At 47.4% G+C, this 18,329-nt stretch overlaps 1 protein-coding gene across 11 annotated transcripts in view; it reads left to right on the forward strand.

The window, feature by feature from the left end:
- Window positions 1-12,630, forward strand: part of AFF2 (AF4/FMR2 family member 2) — a 455,939-nt gene extending 443,309 nt beyond the window's left edge. For all 11 annotated transcript variants that reach the window (XM_023249262.2, XM_023249264.2, XM_023249266.2 and 8 more), the window contains 5 exons: window positions 1,781-1,852; window positions 2,204-2,297; window positions 4,349-4,401; window positions 9,448-9,638; window positions 12,337-12,630. In XM_023249262.2, the coding sequence (XP_023105030.2) occupies window positions 1,781-1,852; window positions 2,204-2,297; window positions 4,349-4,401; window positions 9,448-9,638; window positions 12,337-12,458 (532 nt within the window). In that variant the 3' untranslated portion in view covers window positions 12,459-12,630. The remainder of the gene's footprint in view (window positions 1-1,780; window positions 1,853-2,203; window positions 2,298-4,348; window positions 4,402-9,447; window positions 9,639-12,336) is intronic.
- Window positions 12,631-18,329: the final 5,699 nt, after the last annotated feature.

An 18,329-nucleotide genomic window follows, 5' to 3' on the forward strand; every position in this document is an offset into this window, starting at 1 on the left:
TCCGACAGTATGCTGGCCACAGAGAGAGAGCCCAGTTTTCTTCCTCCGAGTAATTATAGTTGCTCTGAGCCCTGGGAGTCTGCAATAGAAATGTATTTGTGCAAACAAGTGGGGCATCACAATGAGTTGACATTTCAGCGATCCAACTGTCAAAGACAGTTTGATTTATTACATAATAAAACTCCTTTTGCTTAATATGGCAACGACAGAAGGGACCTACATCACGTGCTCAGGTCCTTTTGTTGGAAAATGTTCCCTCAGCAGAAGTGGAGCGGGAGCCAGGAGAGCAGGGTGATAACAGCATGCCGACGGGGCGCCGAGTCTTGGGGGGCAAGCCCAGGGGTGCTGGTGTTCTGGAGAGGCTGTCGAAAACAGGGAGTCTGTGGTACAGGCTCCCCATCACCTTCTCGTAAATGAGAACTAGTCCACGCTGCCTGCACACTTTCAGCTTCCTTCTGCAACACTGAACTCCATTACTCATTCCTCCACAGGTACCTGTGAAATTGCATTAAAGCTCAGACAATGATTTTATGCAATGAATTGATTTTCAAGAGTCTAAATGCCCAGAATGGGATGTGCTCAGCTAGAAGGAAAAAAATGAGAGCTGCTCAACCTTTGATCACCCCAGTGTGGAACAGTAACAATTAAAGAGAATGGAAAGACAAAATATACCAGCACCATAAATTAAGGGCACTTAGACCTTCAAATGCTGTGAAATCGACCTTCCTTTTAAAAAACAAAAAAAAAAAAACAAAAAAACAAAAAAACAAAACCACTTTCTATAAGAATATATTCAAAAGCCGAGCCATTAGAAAAGACCTCTTTCACTGCGTGATTGTGGGCTCCCCATGCCCGTGTCACACAGAGTCGTGTATTATTTACCTCGTCTGTCATAAAGTCAGCTGAGACTGCCATTTGTGGCCACCTCTCGTGGCAAGCCAGGAATGTCTTTAGCTAGAGTGGTCCTAGAAACAGCCTTTTGCCAGCACTTGTTTTTATTTTGTTAAGTTTTTATTTAAATTCCAGTTAGCGGGCACGTGGGTGGCTCAGTTAGTTAAGCATCCAACTTCAGCTGAGGTCACCATCTCACAGTTTGCGAGTTCTAGCCCCACATCGGGCTCTGTGCTGACAGCTCAGAGCCTGGAGCCTGCCTCACATTCTGTGTCTCCCTGTCTCTCTGCCCCTTAATAAATTGCAGTTAATAAACCTACAATGTCCTATTAGTTTCAGGTGCACAGTATAGTGATCCAACACTTCCATACGTCACCCTGTGCTCATCACAAGTGCCCTCCTCAATCCCCCGTCACCTCTTCCGCGCATCTCCCCATCCCTCCCCATCACTTTGTCCTCTAGAGTGAAGAGTGTTTCTCGGTTCGTCTCTCTCTCTCTTTTTTTTTTCCTCCCTTGGCTTGTTTGTTTTGTTTCGGAAATTCCACATACGAGTGAATTTGTCTGTCTCTGACTTATTTCACTAAGCAGTATGCTCTCCAGCTCCGTCCATGTCCTGGCAAATGGCAAGCTTTCGTTCTTTCTTATGCCTCTGCCGGCGTTTAGCAGACCTTCCACGGCCCCGCCCTGGCACACGGGCTCCCGCTTTAGCTGACCTCTCCAGAGCTCCCTTCTGTATGTCACTCTGTCCATCGTCATTTTGCACGTGTCCAGGAAAGCGTGCTCTCGCCCGTGCTTTCGTTCTCCCACCCAGAGCAAATGTGGCACCGAGGCATGGGGGTTTCTGAGGGGTCACACAGATGGCACTCGAGCTTGTCCTTTCTCTCCAAAGGTACGCGATGAGACTGAAGAACTTTGCGAGCCCCCTGGCTTCGGACGGGGACAAAAAGCTGGCAGTATTATGGTAAGTCTCATGGAGGCTGTGAAACAGCTGAAATGTCACAGAAGGATTTGAAAACTCCAGATCGACTTAAGCTGCTTACCCCAGATCATTATTCTTGTTTTCCATTAAACTATTAAAGGATAACTAATGGATTTCTTCAGTCGCTGACTAAACATTTACTCTCCTAATTTATAGCCTTATCAAGATGGGATTTTAATGCTTACCCCTTCTCTTTTGAAAATTTTTCTTTTTGCACTGGTGTTCCTCAAGAACCGTAGGAGGGGAACCGCAAACTATGAATCAGCATTTTGTTGACAACGTGTCGCTTTCATTACGCACCGGCATTAACATAATCCTTCCTCATCACCACAGCTACAGATGTTTATCACTTCTCTACTTGCGGATGTTTAAGCTGAAGAAGGACCATGCCATGAAGTACTCCAGATCACTGATGGAATATTTTAAGGTAATCCTTATTTTGTATAATTTGTAAGTACCGAGTGAATAAAATCACTAATGAGACGTGGCAGGCATGTTATTAAATGTCAAGGTCGTTGCTGCCAAAGGCTTCACCTAGCATGCCCACCGGCCGTGGCCCTCCTGCCTCCCCCTCAGGGCTCAGCAGACAGCTCAGGTTTGGTCCAAGCAAAATGGCACTTTGCATCTTCCTGGTTGCAGTCAAGGGAACGATGCCTTCTCCCCCACTGTGCGTGGCGGACCCACCAGGGGACACAGGTTGTGACTGTGGCTGTGACCAGTGCCGTGTTAAGTGGACGGCCAGTCCCGGAGTTTCTCAACAGTGAGAGAAGTCACTGCAGCCACCCCAGGCTCTGGGGGGATAGCCATTCCATTTGGCCGTGGGGAGTCTTGGAGTATGGTGGCTGCACTTTAAAACAACTGATTGCTTTGGTTACCAAAATAAATTAGCACGAAAGAAAGAAAGAAAGAAAGACCCATCATCTAGGGAGCTGGAAATTTTAATTTGCAAGCAAAAAGAAAAAAGGTATTTTAACTGCAAAGAGAATGCCATAATTGAAGAGCGAGCCCAGATAAAAACTGCCAACCTGATGCTTAGTCTGGCCTCTAAAGTGTCACTGGCTCGATGATCTGTGAAGCTTCTGCTTCATTTGCCCCCCAACACTGACCGTGATTTAGACTTGAGAAGGCTCAAGGTTCCTGTTGGTCCGGCCATAAAAGGGAAGGATAATTTTATTATTGTTGTTGTTGTTATTATTATTATTATTTCTGCCAAGTGCATGAGACTGCTTGACTAAATTGCACCAAAGAAGTTATTTGAAATGAATCCAGTCATGGCCTCACATGCGTCACCCGAGTCCCATGAGTGACATCGCACAGCTGTGTGAGGACGCTGACTAGGGCGGGGAAGAGGGCAAGCTCGCCAAGGCCTCACCGTGCCGTGGAGCTGGTGCTCACGTAGCTGAACGGGTGGCACACGACAGCTGCCCATCCCTTCCTGTGTCCACGGGTCTCCAGCTGTGCTCTAGAAAGGCGGTCGTCGAACCTGAGTGGGCATTTAGATGCCCTGGAGGGCTTGTGAGAGCAGCGTTCTGGGTCCCATCCCCCCAAGTGTGATACCAAACAGATGTTAAATAAGTCGCTCTTCCGGCAGCGTGTTGAACTTCTTTTAGATTAAAACCTGGCGTCTCCAGAGAAGTATTGCGTGCTCACTGGGCTCCTGAAAATGCCCACCCTGCCCAGCACCCCATTTGCAAAGGGGGCTGGGCCGGAACCCAGGAGGCAATGGAAGAGCGTAAGCTCGGTCTTGACGCTGCAAAGGCCGGCCTGAGTCGGGTTCAGTGCCCCCGGGGGTCCTGGTCCTGTGCCCCTTGGGCTCTGACCCGGGGAGGTCATTCTAATGAGCCGGACCACTGTCCTGAGGCGGTGGTGCTGAGAGCCGCGAAGTGTGTGCTCCACCAAATGCAGAAGGCCCGGTTTTGAGACCAGCCCGGTCCCGTTCAGAGAGAAGGATGCTTTAGTGTCCCAAGGCAGCGCGGCCCTGGGCCAATTGCATTGCCAAACAGGGATTGGCCTGTCAAGATAGCAAATCAAGGTGATTCGCAACCGAATCGACCACACAACGCCGCTGCTGCCTCCCGGCACCTTCCTGGGATGGCAGAAATTACGGGCCACCTCGCCTCCCAGGGAACAAGTTTGCCAGGGGAGCTACAGGAGAAAAGCTTGCCAGCACTCTGAAGAGCTTGTTTTGCAGAATAAATTTCAGATGAGGATAATTAAACCACTTCTTGGAGAACTGAGTCTGATTTCACTGGGCCTTTTAGTGTATACGATCTTTCATCAAGTGACTTTCATGGTCCTGATTGGAGCCCACTAATTATCCTAACCAGCTATTTTCATCGAGTGTGTGTCATAGTGTGCATTCCCGAAATGCTGCAATCAATATTAATGTACTCTAAATCACACTTCCATCTGTTTCTGAATTAATAAAACACAAAATAGATGTCCTTACGTCCCTCTCTCTCTCTCTCTCTTTTGTAGCAAAATGCTTCAAAAGTCGCTCAGATACCGTCTCCCTGGGTAGGCAATGGAAAGTAAGTATCTCATGAAAATTGCTTTTTCAGAAACTCAGGGGACTTAATAGACCCCAGATATTTTGTATTGACAGCTCAGGAGCACAGGTCAATTCTGAGACTAGAGTAATTTTGGTGCCCACGAAATTCTAGTCAGCTCTCAGCTAACGGCCAGACAGAAAAGTTTAACATGGTGGCATTCCAAATTTCTTTAACTGTGTGATCTTGAAGCCAAATTATGGCCATAAAAATATCTGTTAATGAGATGGCAAGCACCATGCCATTTCAAGAGAGGCAGGGTAAAGTTAACTCCGCAGCAGTGATTTTTCAATGATTCACTCAGTAATGAAAGACCAATGAAATATTCATTGATGTATAGTAAGTGCTGTTTAATAAAACCAAAGGCATAATAGTGCTGAGAACGTGAAGGCACTTAGTCAGCCAATTATCTGAGCCTTCGTGGTGATTTTTATATTAATACTAAAACAGCCTGACCTAAAATACATAAAACCACCTGCTATACCGCTGGCGTAAGGCTCGATGGACCCACCCACTCCCGCGGGCCGCCCGGTCTCCCTGCAGCAGGTGGCAGTCAGAACCTCCTGGAGCGGGTCCTGGGCCCCTCCCACTGTCCAGAGCTCCCCGTGGCCTGAGTGGCCCCTCCCCCTCACTGCCCGTGTTTCTCTCTGAGATGAAAGGGCTGGACCCGACAGCCTCCGAGGCCCCTGTGAACACACGTACCTTCTAAGAGGGAGGTTTGGAGCATCTGCCTGGGACCTGGCCCCACGGCTGCCTTTCTGTGCTTGACCATCAGTGTTTCCTCTGATTCCCGGACCTCCCTCGCTGCCGCAGACCCACCTCCCACCCCCAGTGGGAGGGGCAACTTCCACAAAGAGACGCTCTTTCCCATTTTTCATCATCTCCAAATTCTGGTATCTCTGATCCATACGTTTCTTCCAGAGTAAAATAGTCTCCTCTGCCACTTTATAAAATCTCCACAAAGCGCACTCCCAGAGCGGTGGGACGTGAACTCTGCTCTGAGATCGTTCACACATTCAGACGGAGGGAACAGACCCATTAAAACCTGCACATTAACTCAATTACTGTATTGGAAGTATCCTTTAAATTGTTGATTAAGTCTTACTTTTATATCGAACAACAAAAGCAAAAGAATGCTTCTGTCTGGAAGTTTGGAAAATAAAAATAACCACTGAAAGGCCCAGAGAAAGCTATTTTCTCTGAGCACAGGGTAAAGCAAGGGCAAGTTCAGGTAAGCAGCCATTAAAGGATTTCTGGGGAAGAACAATTTTTTTAATTCTGAAACGAAAGAACTCAAACACATCCTAAGCTTGTGAAGTCACATTAAAAGCCTCCTGAAAGGATGTTTTAAGCAGCTTCTGTCTGAAGAGAGCACGCTCCCTTTCGTAGGCCATAGAAATTTTGAGTGAGGCAACTCAAAATGGTCACCCAGGGGTTACGTCCTATTCATTCAGCACTTGGGGCGCGTCTCCGTATGAGGGGCTGGGGACACAGCTGAATTCGATGTAATGCCTGCAGTCCCGGAGTACACGGTCCAGCCCAGGAAGGTGACAGGTGGGAAGAAAGTTCTGTGGAAGCCCAAGGGAGAAAGAGCTTGGACCTCCCTAGATGGTCAGGGAAGGCTTCTCGTATGCAAGCAAGACCACAGCCTGGCTTCCTCAGCGAAGGACGGTGGCTGGCACCACACAGGGAGTCGCGGGGCACCTTCCGGAAGCGGCAACCCCTGACCTTGAAGGCTGGGGGAGAAAATTGCAAGGAAGCGGTTGGAGGAAGCAGAAGAAAAATCTGCTTGCTACGGAGCGGGCCGTGGCAAACTTTTGCTGAGGCTGAGAGGTAATATCTGAGCACACAGATACTTTAACAAGCGTTGGCTGCTGCCGTTGCCGCGGTATTTGGTGTCGCGGTTACCATTTGAGTCGGAAAGCACACACTGTCGCACCCCTGGAGCGCCCACCACTGTTGGGGGACACTTCACTGGAGGCACTTACCCTCAGTTGTCAGAAAGGAATGGGTCTGCCCCCCCCCGACTATTTGCTGTCTCCGCTAAAGGGCCATTCATTCTTCATTCACCCGGTAAATAGTGTTCACTGAGTGCGTACTATGGATGGGACGCCCTGCCAGGCACTTGATAAACATGATCCCCCTTCCTTGTGCTCTACGTTGTTCTACCCTCTCCAGAGCCTCTTACAGGTACTGGATGCTAACTAATGATAGAGGGGTGGTGGGAAGACAGTTCATTCATTTCGTTAACTAGTATTCTTTAAGTACATAAGATGTGCCCCAGGCACTGTTCTAGATGCAGGGCACAGCGCTGGGTGACACAGGCAAAGATCCCTGCCCTCCTCGAGGCCACTTTCTGCTGGAGAAAAGCAGGAGAAAATACGCGGCATGCAAAAACGGTGGTAGATGTCATAGAGCAAATGCAAACCAGGAAGGGGCATTAGAAAGCTCGTCTGGGGTGGGGTGGGGAGCAGTACACTGGTCTTGAACAGGGATGTTCAAGAAGGATCGTGGAGAGCGGCCCATGGAGATACCCGGGGAAGTGCATTCCAGGCAGAGGAACAGCAACCACCTTCCGGAGTGCGGGGCGCCTGATGAGTCTGAGGAACAGCGGGAGGGAGAGTGTGGCAGACAGGTGGACAGGACCCGTGTGCTAATGGCGGGAGGTGTGCGCCTGCAGGTGCACGCTCATTTGCGTGTGCCATGAACGTGTGAAGACAAAGACAGGATCTACAGGTAGACCCACAGAAAGCGAACAGGACAAGGAACCCCAAGCAGGGGGAGAGAGCCGAGTTGGAGTTGGAGGGCCACCCACCCCCTCCCCAGGAGATGCGTGTGGCATCACGCTCCTGTGGCCAGGGTCACGGTTCCTTAGGCAGGTTTGAATTCTTTCATTAGTACGGTGCGTCAGGCAGATCCGCTCCTTTTTACTGGGGCGCCTGGGTGGCTCAGTGGGTTAAGCATCCGACTTCAGCTCGGGTCGTGGGTTCAAGCCCCACGTTGGGCTCTGTGCAGATGGCTCGGAGCCTGGAGCCTGCTTCAGATTCTGTGTCTCCCTCTCTCTGCCCCTTCCCCAGGTGGCACGCTCTCTCTCTCTCTCTTCTCAGTAATAAATAAACATTAAAAAAAGTCTTTACTTTTTAAAAGTTTTTTAATGCTTATTCATCTTTCACAGAGAGAGAGCCAGAGTGTGAGTGGAGGAGGGGCAGAGAGAGAGGGAGACACAGAATCTGAAGCAGGCTCCAGGCTCCAAGCCATCAGCACAGAGCCCGATGCGGGGCTTGAACCCATGAACCATGAGGTCATAACCTGAGCTGAAATCGATGCTTAACTGACTGAGCCACCCAGGCTTAGGCGCCCCTAAAAAGTCCTTTTTAAAATGTACAAAGTAAACTGACATGATGTGTTTCCCCCCGTGACTTCTGGACATGATTGGAAATCACTGAATCGGGGCTTTTCTTCCCGTCAAGGAACGGCTCTGCAAGGGGAAGGGGCACGGCTGGGAGCACACGGCCAGGGTTAGAATGCAGGCGTCCTGGGACTCCAGGACGTACTTTGTCCCCAGCACCACACAGTTCCCCTTTCAACATTCGTGACACCTGACAGCCTTGTGATTTTCCTCCAGCGATTACGAATGAGGACGTATTCTTTTCTTGCCTTACGTTGTCATTAGTTAACCCTTCTGGGCTTAGGTTCCTTAGCTGGGACGTCTGTCTCCCCACCCCACCCCTCCCCGGAGGATAAATCTTTCTACCAAGAAGTGTCAAAAGATCTCAGAAACTATAAACAGAGCAGGAAACCTTCACTCCGTCTTACAGACAAGTGCACAGCAAGTGTGGGGATCCACTTTCCCCCTCATATTAGAACATACCAGAAGATACACTCTGTTTCCAGAAAATGGACCAAAGCTTTCACGTGGCTCAGCACAACCTGCATGAGTCTCGAGGCAAGCACATCAGGGTGAGTTGTTCCCAAATTGGCTTAGCAGCGCTCCAGCGTTTTGGTACTTTGTGATGGCCGTCCCCCCAAATCCCGTGTGTAGGCTGCACATCCGCTCTGTGCGCGCGGATAGGAAGGCCGGGGGTGTGCACAGGCCTCGCTCCTGCGTCCAGGAAGCCACCCAGGCCCTGCATGCTATGTGCAGACAGCAGGTGACTCCTTGTTGCTGACGTTAAAGAATTAAACCAAAACTTATATCCAAACATTGGTTCTGCCCGAAGTAGGAACTGCGAAGACTTGTCTTTGTAAACAGCGTGCGGGTGAATGGTCAGCAATTAACAGCCGTCCCTGTAGCGTGTCTTCCAGAATCTTAAAGAGATACTCAGAATCTTACTTTTTCCAGCATCCCTAAGACTGCTCCTGGAGGGGGCTTTGAGGAACTGCATTCTGTTTATCGTGGTGACTGTATTTGGAGCAAATTGTCACGCTGGTTTCCACAAAACACTGATAATAGCCCAACACCGTGCATCCAGTCGTTCCTATGCCAGTAGCCATTCTGGCAGCAGGTAGAGAGATCATTGTAGCTCGGAGCCGTTTCTCTCTCTGAAACATCACAACTCGTGTTAATATATTCAAAGTCAGAGCTACATTGGTGGATAGAATTAATGCCAGAGAAACATTCACCCAGCTCTCTCCGGGATCTGAAAACGAAAGTAGCAGTACATATGGAGTCTGCAGGAGGCAGTGAGATGTCAGTGTTTAACTGAGTTAGAAAAGGAGAAGCATGGCTCATCCCGGAGCCTGGCACCGTAGCCGCGTGTGGGCTGGTCAGACGAGGCTGGAACGCAGCGATAATAAGTAAACTCTCCACACTGGGCCTCTAGAGCAAACGGACGTGCTGGCAGGAGCTCCAGGGCGTCCTCTGAGGACCAGCTTCGCCACACTTGAGCTTCATACGTGTTCACCGCGCTAACCCTCACGGCGGCAGCGATGTTCCCGTGAGGCCTCGGTGTGGTGCCGGAGGCCCGGCAGCCTGCCGTCGCTCTTCACGGCCAGCCTAACCGGGCCCGTCTCTTCCCCATTCCCCAGGAACACTCCTTCCCCGGTGTCTCTCAACAACGTCTCTCCCATCAACGCGATGGGCAGCTGTAACAACGGCCCGGTCACCATCCCCCAGCGCATTCACCACATGGCCGCCAGCCACGTCAACATCACCAGCAACGTGTTACGGGGCTACGAACACTGGGACATGGCCGACAAACTGACAAGAGAGAACAAAGGTATGCGTGTCTGCTCCCCCCACGTCCGCGGACCACGGTCGAGTCAACCGTGCTCCGAAGGGCTAGAGTTTTCCATGCTGGCCTTATCTTTCTGTCTCTCGGGCTTCCAGGGTGTAGATGAGGAGAGGGGGGTTAACTCAGGGCTGACACGGTGACCAGTTTTTTGCTGAGAGAGTGAACAAAAACCCTGGGATTTTTTTTTTTCCTCTTTCAAAGCTTAACCTAATCTGAGCTGTGATGTGTTGGCAAATGACTGTTTCAGATTTTCACCCCGTGGTAAGGATCAGTGCAGAGAAACCGAGGCCAAGTGAAAAAGAATGATTTGCAAATTAATTAAGATCGTGTTGGCCTCTGTCATCAGCTTTAATCTTTTTTTTTTTTTTTTTTTTTTTTTGGAGAGGTGAGGTTGTGTCTGTGGGAACACGTGGCTTTTGCTACAAACAAACTCGGACCCACAGCCCAGCTACACACTCCCACCGAGCCCTGGGACTATTTACATGTATTGGTTATATTGGTAACCAGGAAGAAATTGGGCAACAACTTCTACATGCCAGGCACGGTGCTGTTCGCTGTATCATTTGTTGCCTCATGTGTCCCTGTTTTGTAGATAAAGAAAAACTGAGACTCGGTGAGGTTAAGAAGCTCACCCATGACATCGCAGCCCTTAGTGTTGGAAGCAGGAATTAGATCTAGAACCGTGTGATTCCAGAGTCTGAACCCTTCACCTTCAGAGAACTCCTGCCCTCGGTTACTTGAGTAGTGGGCAGTTCTTAACTTCTCTACTTTTCTACGCTTATGAAAATCCAAAGACAACTGGTCCAGATGGCCAGGCCCATCCAAGAGTTCTAGAACTGCAAGCGAAAGCATAAGCATCTTAAGGCTTGCGTAGCTTGTCTGCCTCCACTCTTCTCTATCTTATTTTGTATTGGTAACTGGAGGGCAGTTCGATATTTATGGATTGCCGTCATAATTGCATCCATTTTCAAAATCTGTTAAAAGTAATTCCTTCTAAATTAACTGCAGAACTTTCCAGGAGCGATGTGGTGGCTGTGCTGATGTTCAAGGGAAACGGTGCTAATCTTGTCCTTAGCACAGTGTGTCAAGGGTTGTTAAGTTCCCTGCCTGATACTGAATCAAAACGACTCTGCACTCTACCAGCAGAAAGAACATGTTCCCGGCGAATGCTGGCCTCGGGCTCTGCAGTGGATTGGGGAGAGGGCCCAGTTCGGAATCTCCTGTTTGAAGCCTTGAGTTCCACACGCTTGTCATTTTTGACTGCGTGGAGTCAGAGACCCTTCCCCCCTCTGTCTTGTCCACATAGGCCTTTGGTCTAGAACCCCGTTCCCTACCTCCCCAGATGCTTACTTGAAGCAGTCATGAAAATGGTGACCTGGGTATCTAGTTAGGAATGCCACGGTGGGCTTTGTACAGAGAACACCCAGGGGGTGTCCTGCCTCACACGCGGCTCACATTCACTCAACAATGACTAGGTCCTTGAACATTTCCCTTAATATCGTGTTACGTAACAATGTATTTTAGATGCCAAAAATAATTTACTCCTTTATCAGCAGAAGTTACTTGTATTGCATAGTACAGGTTTAAAAGTATCACATAATCAAATGAAGGCGTCTAGTCTTTTCCACATACCTCCCACCCCGCTCCAAAGCAGACTGTCTACAACTGCAGTCTCCGTGGTTAGCAGTGTGGTCTCAGCACTGCCCCTTCTCCCAATCAGCTGGAGGGAAATCAGCCGGGTAGTCTTGCCATCCACGTCCTTGGGGGTGAGGTGGGAGTTGTGAGGGACAGATATCTGCAGGTCGCCTCCCTTCCCTAAAGGAATTGGTAATAAGACTTACCCCATCAGATGCCTCCTAGACATTTATTTAGCGTTAGATGCCGATGGCTATAATTGCTGTCCAGGTTCACTGGCTGTGTCTGCATCATGCCGAGAAAAATCGGTAAACTCAGTTCATTTAGACAAAAGGACAGGAGAATACTTTCAACTCAGTAATACATGCAGTGGCAAACAGCTCGATACCCTATCGACCATCGTTCCCTACCATTTTGTGTATATGGACCTCCGTCTAAATATAAATTTATAATATCTAAAAATATAAATTGTATGTGATGTCAAAATAGATTTAAATACATTTTATTTTATCTATGTATTTTGTGTACATTTCAATATATATAAATGTTATGTATCTTTATTATATGAACATATACAAATATGGAGACAAATACATTTTTGTATATAATGTGATGTGTGTGTGTGTGTGTGTGTGTGTGTGTGTGTGTGTATACCTCACAAACCTCCACAGGATTATAATGTATTTGTAGAATCTGCTATCTGTCTGAGAAAATACATCGTGATTTGAAAAAACTTACCAGGAATCAACAGATTTAAATGGAATTGTGCTTTATTAATCCCAGTAACACATACAAACGTTATTTATGCTTCAGAGTTTTTAGATCTACCTAGAGATTAAAATAATAGTGCCTCCTATACCTGTGGAGTTTTGGGCCCCCAGGAGGTAGTCTGTACATTTTTGTTGAATGAATGAATGAATGAATGAACAACGAATACTTTTTCGGCGTCCATGTGGTTGCGTTGGTGCGTGAAGGCAGCTTACGCAATCTGGCGCATATTGCTGAGATGATCCTTAAAGGCCTGACCAACGTCTGCTCTGATTTTCAGAATTCTTTGGCGATCTGGACACACTGATGGGGCCCCTGACCCAGCATAGCAGCATGACCAATCTCGTCCGCTACGTTCGCCAGGGACTGTGTTGGCTGCGCATCGATGCCCATTTGTTGTAGTGGGTGCTCCCCCCATGTCCAGCATCACCACCCATCACTCTACCTCTACCAGAGCACCAACGGTCACTGGTGGAACTCCACTCATTTGGGAAAGTTCTCTTTGATTCTGTTTGTTTTTACACTTCTTTTGATACCTGTGAAAAACAGAAGTCATTGTAAGTGGACACTACAACTTGAGAGCGGTATATGTTTTATTACTTAGTCATTTTTCAGTATTTTGTATGCATTTCTCAGATCCCACCATCTTTTTGTGCTTGATACGATGACACAGTCCCTACGGTATTGTTTTAAGACCACACTACCCAAAACAAAGAATGGGAAATACTTGTGATGATAACAGGTTCCTGAGAACTGAAATGAGATGTCATATATATATGATCTTAGACACAAAGGACCTACAAAGATTCAAATTTTCAACAATAGCCATTCCCCAAACTCTACTCTTATGTCCAGAAGAGAGCGTATTTCAGAATCCATTGTTAAACTTTTGTGGTTCCCGCAGACTCAGTCTCCAGGTGAGAATTTTCATTGTCAAAACCCACTGGTTAGATGTTGTAGCAACATCGTAAAATCAAGAGTATTAAGAAAATAGACGAGCGTAGCAATGCCACTCTTCAACAATACCGTGGCATACAACCAGAGCACTTTTCTTGTTGACATCCGTTCCCTGATGCCCTATTCTTAAAATTTTAATGAGATGAAGTGGCAACATTTATTTCTAAAGCGTAAATCCTCACCTGGGATTCTCTTTGTGTAAAGCTCTCCTTTTGAGGGGCAGTTAAGTGGGTGCACACCCTAGGAGCCAAAATACTGCCCTCCAGTTTTAGAGATGAGAGATTAGGAGAGGTCTGGAAATGTCCAGGGAACCCATACCTCTGCCGTTCTGCAGTTGGTAGGCAGGTCCATTCCTGGCAGGATATTTTTATTGTATTTTGCTCACATCTCTGGAAACAGAAGTCAGGTTTATCACTACCTAGGAGTAGGAATATACAGCTTGCCTCCTAGTGACTTTAAAATCTGGACTTTGCCAATTATAAGCCACATTTTCTATTTTACAGTGTTTCTCTTCCGCCTCCTCTTTCCCCACCTCCTCCTCCTCCCCCTCCTCTTCCCCCTTGTCGTCTTCTTCTTCTTCTTCTTCTTCTTCTTCTTCTTCTCTTTGATCTTTCATTTCCTTTTCCTTTTTCTGGGCTCATTAGCCTTTGACTCAAATACTGAAATCACTGATTTTATTCAAGTCTGTATTAACAGGAATCATTTCGTGAACATTCCAGAGAAAACTCTCAACTCTCTAAATACTGGCTAGCTTTTTAACAACAACGGAACAAAATGTGTCTTTCTTTGAAAGATCCCTGAAGATTGGGAACAGCTCACCTAATTTGGAGACATTTCTACATCACTTGTAACTATCCCCACCCCTTCTGATCCTCTGCATTCATTTTATGTCCCCAAACATCACAGTGTAAATATCATCTTTGGTGTTCCATCTCACCAGAAGAATCCCCCACACATAGTGCACACTATTCATATGTCGGCTCTTTATACTTACCTGCTGGTATGTAATTCCACGTCGCCTTTAATCTGTTGAGTTTATCGAGTTCTGTTCACCGAGTGATGACCAGATAAATAATACATAGGCACACGAGAGGTGCAAACTTGTATGATTTTTAAAGCAAGTCTTGTAAGTCTGTGACAGGAACAGCAAGGGATCGCCCTGCACTCTCATCATTGTCAAGGTTGCAAAAGAGCCAGACTTGAGCTCCGCCCTGGTCATCTTTGAGTTTAAGACCCTGTGCTTTATAATGAGGTTGTGGAAGTTGTACTCCAATGGCTGAGGCCACGTTGCCAGATGACTGCTGGGAGCGTCCCAGCAGCTGAACCCAGAACTTTCTACGCTCCCGGTGCGGTTGAGCTATACATTCGCAGCGTCCGCAACAACACACACACCTGCAGACATGCACACAGACAAATGAAACCGGAGAGAATCTTCTCTGAGCCTCTTAAATGGGGAGAATAATAATACGAAAGACTCCAAACACCCAAGGTGGGTGTCACATATAAAATTTCAGCTGATGGCTTCAGTGACCCAAGTTCTGTTTGTTTTGCGCGGCTTACCGGGTAGAGGGCCCGACTATTACTATATATAATGAAGCCCACTGGCTTGACTTGTAAGTTCAACCTAAACCACGATCCTAGACCATCATGGATTTAGGGGTAGATTCTTCTTGAAATTCACTCTCCAGAAACTAGATGTTAGAATGCGAGGGGCAGTTTCCAAGAGAAACGAGCATCTCGCCTCGTGGATGGATGAAAGGCTCGTAGCTCTAGTTTCAGCGAGTCCTTTTATCTACTTTACATACAACAGGGAGGCAGCAGAGAATCCCGCTGCCTGATGTCACCTCTGGTGGGTGACTGTAAAGTGTGTGCCAAATCAGCAGCACGATGATCACATCTGACAGTTGAGCTCAGGATCGCCACCTGATTATTTAGTAGACCTACTTGTAAAGCAGCTTAGAAACCAATTCAACATGGAGGATGAATTGCCTTCCTATCCCCGGAGATGAGACGTCTTTCGGTTTCACGATTAAGGACTGTTGCTGTTTTCTAGGCACTGTATTCATCACATTGTAAATGGTGATCTGTGTCGTAGGCGTGCGGCGATGTGAGGGATTGAGATATTTTGTCAAGTAAATCTCTTCAGTGTACCAGTTTGTGGGAGGGATATAGGACATGTGGATGGCGGTGAGAGATCCTGCCTCGAGACCTTGACGGAGGCTTGGTGAGACGCATCTCAGTAAGCACACAGAGGTAGGGCGATGGGCAGAGTAACGGGAACCTGAGCGAGTACACAGAAGGATCTCAGCCCTGCAACGTGACCCAGGTGGGGCCACCACTATGCCTTCCTTTGTCACCCAAGCTCCAGCCACAAAGGGTTTGACGAGTTTGTGTTAGGATGTTGGCTTGGCTTTGTATTTTTAATTAACTTTGGATTTTTTAGTGGTTTTGTCATATTACTGTCTGATTTTGGTAGGTAGGATTAATTTGAAAAGAGTATACTAGTGTGGTCCTCGGGGTAGAATTTAGCCGTAAGCATGTTGTTAGCCAGCCTGTAGACTGTTAATTACTTAATAATCTCATTGGGAAAATACTTGTAGTTTTATATTTGGATGACATAATTGGAAAAGCAGATTAGCTGCTGCTAACTTTTAAAAGACTTGACATTGACATCAAAAGATTCAAATCTTCAGTCGATAACCAAGTTGCTAAATTAGAAACCATTGGCTAAAATGTGTTTTGTTGAGTTTCCAAGTGTATGGATTTGCATTTGGACATTGCACCGCTCAGTGCATCGGAAAGATACTTGCTCTGTCATCTTTCCCAAAGCTGTCTAATTCACAGTTTGTTTTGTTCAGATGTGCATCCCGGAGGTTGAAGTTGGAGTCTGAAGTTGGAAAGCATTTTTGAAGGCAGGATCCATTTAGCTGTGAGGGCTTCCCCCTCACGTACTTCTCAACAGACATGATAAAATTCACCTGCGGGAGTTGGCAGGTGGGAGACCCACCCCGGTTCACTGGGTAGGACTACTCAGTAAGGCAATGAGCTGCTTGCTTAGAGAAGCATCACTATCCCCATTGAGAAACTGTGTGGCGAGACGATGTAGCTGCACGATATCAAACGAATGGGTCGATTCAGTGCCCCCGAATTCAATTCTGTGGGGGAAAAATATCGAGCCAGTTGTCACTACTCTGTTACGCAACTGGCAGACTAAACTCCTCTTCGTCGTTATGGTTGTCGTTGTTGTTGTTGTCGTCTGTCATTTCCACCCGCACAGCCTTATTCTCATAATTAAACCCTGATTCATTTTCTCTTTGGTGTTAGCAAACTCCAACAGCAAAGATGGCATCTGTGTATCGATAATTGGCATTTACCCTGGCAGGAGGCTAATCGGATAGGCTGGTCTCAGACATTAATCCTACCATCTGATATGTTCAGGGAAAGAAAAAGTAATTCCCTTTCCATTCTCCTCCTTGCAAATCTAGAAGCCCTCTTTACCAAGAGCATCACATTTTCCTCTGTAATCCATCGACTCAAAGAAAATTGCATTGTGGGGAGGGCGGAGGGGGGTGGGGTTGGGGGGGGTGGAGGGTAGGGAAGTCCTTGCAGGCCAGGCTGCAGTTCTTGCCCCTTTCTGCTTCTGACATGAGATGTTAATGAATCATTATTCATCAGGCTCACATTGGGTTAGGGGACACTGAACTGCTTTTCCGATCCATGATCAATCATCGTTCTTCTAAGAGATTGGAGCTTTGCTGTTTCATTAACTGTGCAGTGTAGACTAATGGTGTTTAATAAAAATCATTCAAAATTTCAAACTCTTTCTCCAGTGACCTCAATTTTGTTGGCTCTTTGACTTGTACTAGACTTTGAGGAGGGAAGGGGGAAGCAAAGGAAGCCTGCTACCAGGCCCCTGGGCAGGATGCTGTGGTGGCAGACAGCTGTGGGAAACCTCCTGAAGAACGCCACAGTGGATGGTCTCGGCCGGGGATAGCTTGTTCCCACTGAGGGACTCACTGTTCTCCAAACTCTGCAGCAGGAAGCCAGCTGCCATATCCGGAGCTTAGTAAGAATTGGAAATGCATTACCTCTTTGGTTTTGGCCGGCACCACTCGTGTGGCTACCAAATAGGAGAGGTATCTCTGAGAGTAGAGCCCAGGGGGGGGCAGCGGTAGCCAAATGTATCCCAGATGCTCCAGCCCTTCTGTGAAATCAGTGGAGGAGGAGCTCCAGGCAGGAGGCTGCGTTGGAGAAACCCACAGAGAAGCCAGGCTGGTGCCATGATGCCCAGATCGAGAGCTAGTCTCTCCCCTGGCCAGCCTGGCACGCAACCAGCGGCGGATTGGTAAAATGGTTAACAGCCAGCCCCCGTGAGAACAGAAAGCGCCTGATTTGGAGCATTTGCCAATTTCCGTAGCGTCAATATCCCCACCATGGCCGATTCCAAGCTACTCACTGTGACGTCGCAGAACACAGACTTGGGAGCAGATGCACGCCACGTTGGGGGACAGGGCAAGACAGCTCCAACACACCACCGAATGCGGCTATTCAAAGAGGGTTCAGATTTCACGTTGACGTTCATGTGGACACACGCGTGCAAACACGCACCCATGCGCACACACGTACTCTTCTGTGACAACTGTTACACGGCTTTCAAATGTGAATTGATCCTCTATGACTGTAGGTAGTTTGTGATATGGCCCAAGAGGTATGGATTTTAAGCAGGAGACAGCTGAGAAGAATGGCCTCTTGAGACCAAAGCACAGACGAATGGGGGTGGGGGCGGGCGGTCATCATATCTCAAGGGAAACCAGCAGTGAGATCAGCCCTTACAAAATCCACCTGGTTGGTTGAAAATAGGATAGCTGAGTGTTTTTCTGTTATTGTTATTTTTCAGATTCCAGTTGGTATTTCTAACCTATAAATGTAACTCGGATACATGACTTAATCCTTCCAATGACAACCTTTGTGTAGTTAGGAAACATTAGGGCCTCTATGGAGACTAGCATAATCCAAAATGCATTGTGTGGTTTTCTCGGAATATGGAAACTCAGTATTTCTCCCACCTCCCTGCTGTTCAGAAGATTTTTACTTTAGTTATTAGAGATCGAAGTTACATGTTTAACATGTGTTTTTAGTTAAAAGTATCTACTTACTGTCCTAGCTCTGAATTCAAACCAGAACGTCTCCTGTATCAATTACATGACTAATACTCAGAAATGATCATCCAAACCAAAATAATTCCCTTTTCTACTCAATATAAAGAAAACCAGGGTCACTAACAAGAAGGCATAAACCTCAGTATATTTTCCTAAG

The sequence above is a fragment of the Felis catus genome, chromosome X, assembly GCF_018350175.1.
Source record: "Felis catus isolate Fca126 chromosome X, F.catus_Fca126_mat1.0, whole genome shotgun sequence".
Lineage (NCBI taxonomy): Eukaryota > Metazoa > Chordata > Mammalia > Carnivora > Felidae > Felis > Felis catus.